Source organism: Helianthus annuus, chromosome 5, assembly GCF_002127325.2.
Source record: "Helianthus annuus cultivar XRQ/B chromosome 5, HanXRQr2.0-SUNRISE, whole genome shotgun sequence".
Classification (NCBI taxonomy): domain Eukaryota; kingdom Viridiplantae; phylum Streptophyta; class Magnoliopsida; order Asterales; family Asteraceae; genus Helianthus; species Helianthus annuus.
Window position 1 is genome coordinate 144,914,920 of NC_035437.2, and position 7,606 is coordinate 144,922,525.

Here is a 7,606-nt window from a genome sequence, read left to right on the forward strand (position 1 = left end):
CCGAACGATATTTCTTGTTCGTGTTTATTCATTAAGGAAACAAACATGTTCGTGGACTGTTCACGAATACTTACCATACACAAATGAACTCTAACAAATATTCATGAACATAAATGAAAATAAATGTATTTTTAGTTGTTTTCTTTGTTTTTATATATTATTTGAACATCAAACAAAAAGTTCGGCCACCCAGGTACATCCATTGGCAAAAGGCCACCCATGCCCGCGATCGCAAACAACGCTGGTGACTAGACCCGCCACCAACTACAGAGGAAATCCGCTGCCCGAATGCCCATTGTGGTAAAACCCATGGTTCGCACATGGCATTTTTTGAATCTGAGAGTATATGTAGTGTGTGTTTTTCTGATAAAATAGCTGAATCAGATTAGACATTTAATCAAACAGTAATAAACAAACACATCAGTTGATGTATTGCAAAATACATCCATTTATCGTGTAAAGTCTGTATAATTTTCGTTTCATTTTTTTGGCTTTTAGTTAGAATTAGTTACTTCCGATGGTTTGTTTGTTTGCAGGTCTCGGTTGTTGAAAGTTAGAAAAAACGCTTAAAATCTGTTGAAAAGGAGTTAGCAACGAGATCCGGGACGTGACGCAGCTGAACGGGAACGGAAAACGAGAAAATCTAGAAAAAGGCCCCGTGGCGTCACGCCACCAATTCTTGGAAATTCCTTAGATAAACGCGAAGATTAAAAATAATAAAATTGATTTTCAACGCGTCGCATTGCGCGAGCATTTCAAGAGATACCCTTCGCGTAGCGCGATAGGGTTGAAATCGGACACCAATTGTTATTGTAGCAGGTTTTGTGTCAAAACTTGATATAAAAACATCATTAACTTCAAGTCAACCCTAATTGCAAATTGGCATAAGCTTTGATGAATTCTCAGCTGAAGTTTAAGCTTTTAAGGGCGTTTTTGAGAGATTGAAGCAGTCGGTTGAAGGTTTGAAGCTAAGACAAGCATCCAAGTCGTGTTTTACCATCCGTGTTTCTTTATTTTTCGTTTCTTGTTTCTTTGATCGTGTTTCTAGTTTACAAAAATACTCTTTTGTTGATTATTTCAATGACTATGATTGGCTAAGTTTATTTTCTACCTAGATTGTGATGATGGGATTGTATAGTTTTGAACTTTATTATGATTATTTAATTATTTATAGATTTTTGCAAGAGTATTCGATTTGTTTTATTGGTTTGATATGTTTGCATGCTTAAAAGTGTTTAATTGTCTTCTGTTGGTTCGTGTGAGTCTAGGTGAATGTATTTCACGGAATAGGTTCATGCTAGGTTATAAATTAATTTTATAATCTTAAAGGTTAATTGGCCAATACACTGAGAAGTAATAATCAATAATGTAATAATTTTGAGTGTTCTACTAATTTCAATAGCTGTGAGGTGCGAGATTATTGCTGAGTCTTCGTCATTAAATTGCTAGGTAGGAGCTTCGTGAGGAGTCTGAACTAGTTGCCTTAGTGATTCTTGTCTAACAAGTTAAATTAATATTCCAAGTCTATCCTAGGTTTAAAGCCTGTGAGGGAGTGAATCATATTAGGATACTTATGTAAACCCTTAGATAACCCGTTAGGGAGTCTAGATTAACCGGTGACCATAACAGCCTTTAGAGCTCCATAAGTGTCTTCTCGAGAATGGTCGAGGGTCTTGTCCGGTGTCTCGATAGGTTTAGAATATAAAGATCCCGGTTCTATAATAATTAATAATCATAGTAAGTCATTACTATTACAATCCAGGATTCCAGTCTAGGTAGTCTTTCCATCATCAGAGTAAACCCGAGTTAATTCATGATTACTTAATTTAGTTAATTAATTTAATTTAAATTGCAAATTTAGGAAATTTAGAAACCCCCCTCAGATATAAAAATGGTTAGTGTCGTGTCCGTGTCAGTCTAGGTCTAGATAGAGTCTAGTTAACGTAGTTAAATAGAGTCTTGTGAGTTCGATATCCGGACTTACTTAGCATTACTAGAGTCGATCGGTTCACTTGCCGGTTAGTAGTTTAGTCGAGTTTAGAGTATAACTTTGTGTATATCACAACTGGATTTGGGAATGATTGCAAAATGATTTCCTTGATTCATATTGGAATGTAATACAATCACAAGGTACAAATGTACTCCCCCTCACCAAGTGCACTCCCTCTCACTTAGTTCTTATGTACAAAGGCTCTAAGTGTTGTCTATTACAATGAAAATGAAAAACTATATATAGGAGGAGAGAACTGCTGGTGACGTCACCATGAAAGCGACCCTTAACAACTCATTAATTGATGTATCTGCCAGCAGTTAGCAAAATTGATGGAAAGTTACACTGTTACATTAAATAGTTGCTTCTGATGTAAGATAGAGTGAATTGTTGGATTTCAAAGAACTGCTGGTTGAGAGCCAACACTTTTAGAAATCCAAAACTTCTGGTCTTTGACTTGTTAACTTGATCTACTAGTCTTCAGTCTTGACTTTAGTTGACTTGTTGACCATCACTTTCACAATCCAACACTTTGTTCTTCTATACTTTTATCTTTAAGGCAGTATTTCATGTACTACTAGTTTGGGCAACTGTTTTGGGAAGCCTTCAAGGGGGAAACTTCTAGTCTTGTAATTGCATTTTAACTTATTCCATCAGGTAGGGAAGATGGTTCCCTTGGGTTTTGGATTTCATCATTAGTAGATCTTACATAACCCAACAATCTCCCTCCAGACTTGCCGATGCCAAAATCACATTTATTAAGCCTGTCTTTTATCCTCTTATTTGATGAAGTATTTCTGTTTTTCCCTGATCATGTATTGATGTCTTCTGGGCTCAAACTTAGCATTTCATACCCATCCACCTAATTTTAAGAGTCGTCTTCTTTAAATATCTTCACAGTATGTAACACCACGTAAAAACATGTCCAATTATGTATAGACACGTGTCCTAAACTCTAAATATGTGAAAAATTGAGTTTGAAGGACTAAAGTTGACAAACAATGAAACTATGTGTACAGAGGGACTAAAAGTGTCAACATGCCAAACTTAGGCCTCTCTGAATGACCATACGTGAAGAATATATCCTTAAACGAGTGATCAATTGGATATAAGAAGCCGTTTGTGAAAATAATCGGAGGATTATAAAACTACAGGGGTTATACGTGTCAACATGTTAATTCTTACCTCTGAGTGACCTTTACCTCTGGTTTCGAGATCGTTAAGCATGTTTTCAAGACTTTGGGCTATAAGTGTCAACTTGACGAAACTTGCATTTATAGTGATACTAGGTTAGAACCCGCGTGTACACGCGGTTTAACAAAAGAAAATAGTCATCGAATATAATGAAATGAAATGTTTTTTTTTAATATTAACAAATTATTGTTTAAAATACATAGGATATTTTTTTAAGAATAAAAAAATAAATTAAATTTCATTAAAAATCTCCTTGTACACTACATTGGTTGTCTTATTTGTAACACTTTCATGATCATCTAATATAACTAACTTCACACCATCAAAAAGTATTTTTTGTACAGATTTAATAGTATAGCAAATTATCGGATATGTTATTGTAGTTGAATAATAAGATATATATAATAATTGTATATGTTGATTGAATACATGTGAGGGACATCTCTTTTGCAATCATTATTAGTACATACTAAAACTTCTTTTGGGTCAACATCACTTCCCTTATCATCTTCCGGGAATATCAAACTTGGGGAAGCTTTGCAATTACAACTTTCACAACCAAGATTACCATTCGCTATCTTTGTCTACAACCTTCAAAGTACCAACAACAATAACATGCATAACCTGCAAAATGTTTTTGCATATGTAAGCTCTAAACCTAATTTAGAATATCCATATTGGGAAAGTAAATGTTTGATATGGGCGTAATTTAAATATTGAACATGCCTGAGCAGTTTCCCTAATCTGACCAATGGTGCTGAGAAAAAGTCTTATGTAAGAACTCGTCTTCATTAGATGTGACCCCAGACTGGCTGGCAGAACGATGAGTCGATGATGTTGTAACAGAAGTTTTCCAATGTAACTGTTAAAGTTTAGGTATATCATGTACGAAATGTGTAATCAGCAATACTCAGGTTATGGAAATCTATCTTTTATCACAAAACATACGGATTTACCTTCTTTTGAAATTAACAATCCCTTTATTGCGTTCATTGATGAACAACTTAGTAATGTAGTACGCATTTGCGACATTGATGTTGCCTAATATATAAAATATATAGTAAGTTAGTATCATACTAAACATAAAAAGTTAAATCTACAAAAAATGACAAACCTTTGTAGTCATGGAAGCTATCAAACTGAACAATAAGTACAACACTTACTTCTTCCTTATTTTTGGAGATGTACTCTTGCATTTGGTCGCAATATTCCTCTCACAATGTCAACCTTAGAGCAATACCCCTGAAATTGTTATTAATTTAGCGAACAATAATCAATACAGTATGAAGAAAATTATTAAGAAAACGATATTAAAGGAAGACAAACTCCAAATCTCTCAATATTAAGTCCATCTTGTAGGATTGTTTGCCATATCGTGTTGTTGTATCCTCCCGTGGAAACCATTCCTCGGCGTACCCAATAAAGTCTACAATGAAAGAAAAGATAAGTTCTCACATTAAAACTAAAACATAATTTAACAAGTATATTATGAGTTTGCTTAGTTGAGGAAATGTACCGGTTCGAAAATCTGAAGAAACTCCACCATCTATAAAGTTGTTACACTTTCGAATGGTTGTTTCAAAATTGAAGGTTAACACATATTTCGTATCAAAATGTTTAAACTTATGGTTATTTTTATCAAAGCGGGGTTTAAAAACTGTATAGCATTCATTTTGTTGTAAAATTTTTCATGTTTTTTAAAGTCATTACTTCACACAATGGCCTGCATTTTGGTTCACTGACATTATAAGTCAAAATAATGTATGTTAAAAAAACCTAAAAAATGATTAAGTAAAGACAAATTAACTAATTAAAGTTGTAAAAGTTATACCTTTTCATCCATGAGCACCATATCAATAGCCCATGTCTCACCAATCTTTTTGGGATTTGATCTCTTCCATAGCCTAACCACTTTTACCTTTATTCTAAAGTTCTTGTTTTGCCGTCAATATCGTTCAAATAGATGAGATTTTTTCCTTCCATGGTTCTGTGAAAGAATATATAATAATGAAAACGATATAAAATAAGGGCGTAAAAGAAATTAATGTGATGGAAAAAATATAAGCTTAATTATAAACAACACCTTGGTTATGTCTCTGGGTCTGAATGATGATTAATGGTGTGCAGTATTTATAACATAAAAAGGTATAAATAGATAATAATTTTTATGTTTTTGAATTATCATGATTGTTTAAATTTTGAGTCATCTAGAATTTTTAAATTTAATAATTCGAACTTTATAATCTATCTAGTATTTTTGAATTGTTGTTTAGTAATGAAACTATAATTCAGAAATAGATAACTATTCTAGTATTTAAAAGTTATTTGTTTACGTAACTTAAATACTTATCTAGTATCTTTGAATTGCTGTTTAGCAAGAAAACTGCAATTCATAAATAGATAATTATCCATGGGAAGTAAAGAGAAATATTAAAATTGATTTCGTCACCATCAAAATCATGCACATCTTCATAAATGGATAAAGCACTCCTCACTAATAAATGGATAAACTTAAATACTTACGTTTTATAATTGTAAAAATTGGACTGGCCTAATTCTAATTCTATCTTTTAATGAACTTGTCAAATTTTAAAATAATATTTAACTGTCCAATTAGCTAGGTTTTTAATCCTAAACTTCCTAATATTATTAATTGCACGGCCTAATTCTAATTCTAATTCTATCTTTTTATGAACTTGTTCAAATTTAAAAAAAAATATATATTTAATTGTACAATTAACTTGAAAAGAATGCAGGAAAATGTAACGATTTTATGTCCCATACCTTCAACGCGAGGAATGTAGCACTTGCCTTTTCGACTTAGACTTCGTTTGGTGAATGTGACGACCGAGCCGAATTGTGAGGTGGGTACGGTTGAGGATTCGAAGCGGTGGCTTCAAAGGGGGCAGAATTTGGGTTATATGAAGACGACCGATTAATGATTGTTAGCCATTCATATATACATACACTTGCATAATTGCAATGACAGATCAGAAGCATGACACACATGTCCAAATACCGAATTGTTCAAAAAAAATGAAGAAAACGTAGGGTTTCAGAACTGGGATTTCTACATTTGATATAATAAAAACCTAACCTAAATAATAATAATAATCGATGAAAAGAAGAATAAAAGAAAAATGTACCTTTGATTTTGAAAGATGTTGAAGGGGATGATTAGAATGATTCAGGCAAAAATAGTTGCCATTATAAGGTAAAATCTTTACCATTGGATGATTAGAATGATTCAGGCAAGAGTAGTTGCCATTATAACGGAAGATCGTCACCATTTTTGAAAAAGATTTGAAGAAAATCAAGGGGTTCAAGATTAAAACCTTGATATCGGATGGGAGGCGATTAGAGAGGAACGTCTTGGGGGAAAAACCCTAGGGTCAGAACTGAGGGTCATGGGGGAAATTAGGAAATAGGAATATAAAGGATCTGGGCTTACCGGGTTACCCAAATCCAAATACGTGAAGAAAATATGGATAAGGGGAATTGCGCCAAAACCAAGAAAACAATACCCTCATCACTTGCCACGTGGACACATTTAATTTACTTTATTATATGTATAGATTTAACGAACCCGAGCCAAACGAAGTTAGCCTATACATCCTTGAGCCTCAACAAACTAACTACAAGGGGCCTTACATGTCAACAATAAGGTTAAAAAGGGTTTTAAATGGCCAGGGACTAAAGCTGCCATGTTTTAAAATATTTTAAACTGGTTAGCAGGTCCATGCAGCCCGCGTAAGCCCCCTCTTTGGCTTACGCGGCCCGCCTGAGAACGCCCAGCGCAGAAAATGCAGGACAGGTGCAGGTTATTCAAGTTTAACCGCCTTAACTTTGATTGTATCGACTCTAGGGGCTGTTTGTCGGTTTATTTCATCAACTAGGACACCTAGAGTGATCCTAGGATGTTCCTTAACAGGTGTGATTGATCCTAGAACTTGCAAATGTGTATATAAGGGACTTAGTTCATGAGTTCAAAGACTCACATTTGCAAACAACTCTCAAGCACTAACTTCTGGAGCTTGCAATCAATTAGGAGAAGATTCCAAGTGTAGAAAACACAGCTAGGACCATTAGTAAGTGTTTAATTGCTTGCTTAGTCGTTTTAATTAGCTTAATTACCGAAAAGTCAAACTTGTCGTAAATTAAGTTTGACTTTCAGTTTAATCACATATGGTCTAACCACTGATCAAAACGAAAGTGGTTATAAGACCATATTAAGGTAGGTGATTAAACCTTAAAAGGGCACCTCCTAATTATCTCGTTTGATCAGTTAATTGTCGGGTCAAACTAGTTTGACAAAAAGTCAAACTGGACAGAATGTTTGAAAATAATTTAAATTAGTAAAACAAAAGTTCTAAATTATATTTTAACATTCTAATGACTTGGTAATTAATATTAGAACATGTT

The 7,606-nt window shown here is 33.8% G+C and overlaps 1 protein-coding gene across 4 annotated transcripts; it reads right to left on the minus strand.

Moving 5' to 3' along the window:
- Nucleotides 1–3,539: 3,539 nt before the first annotated feature.
- Nucleotides 3,540–6,609, minus strand: LOC110941315. Of its 4 annotated transcripts, none has more exons than XR_002593993.2 (7): nt 5,969–6,609; nt 5,016–5,171; nt 4,701–4,922; nt 4,511–4,610; nt 4,348–4,426; nt 4,141–4,225; nt 3,913–4,046 (listed from the first exon to the last, which is right to left on the minus strand). XR_002593993.2 is itself a non-coding variant. In XM_035990754.1 (6 exons), the coding sequence occupies exons 3-6, from the start codon at nt 4,378–4,380 to the stop codon at nt 3,749–3,751; spliced, it is 363 nt and encodes a 120-aa protein (XP_035846647.1). In that variant the 5' UTR covers nt 4,381–4,610; nt 5,016–5,171; nt 5,969–6,608; the 3' UTR covers nt 3,540–3,748. The 4 variants fall into 4 exon arrangements, 1 of the variants encoding a protein (XP_035846647.1); XR_002593995.2 differs by lacking the exon at nt 4,701–4,922 and having other exon boundaries at nt 5,969–6,078; nt 6,331–6,607; XM_035990754.1 differs by lacking the exon at nt 4,701–4,922 and adding an exon at nt 3,540–3,808 and having other exon boundaries at nt 3,911–4,046; nt 4,299–4,610; nt 5,969–6,608.
- Nucleotides 6,610–7,606: the final 997 nt, after the last annotated feature.

Coding starts and splice junctions, on each gene's coding strand:
- LOC110941315 (XM_035990754.1), bottom strand. CDS start 4,380: ATGCAAGAGTACATCTCCAAAAATAAGGAAGAAGTAAGTGTTGTACTT. Junction 4,226..4,298: donor TAGCTTCCATGACTACAAAG/GTTTGTCATTTT, acceptor TTTATATATTAG/GCAACATCAATGTCGCAAAT. Junction 4,047..4,140: donor ATTGTTAATTTCAAAAGAAG/GTAAATCCGTAT, acceptor AAACTTTAACAG/TTACATTGGAAAACTTCTGT.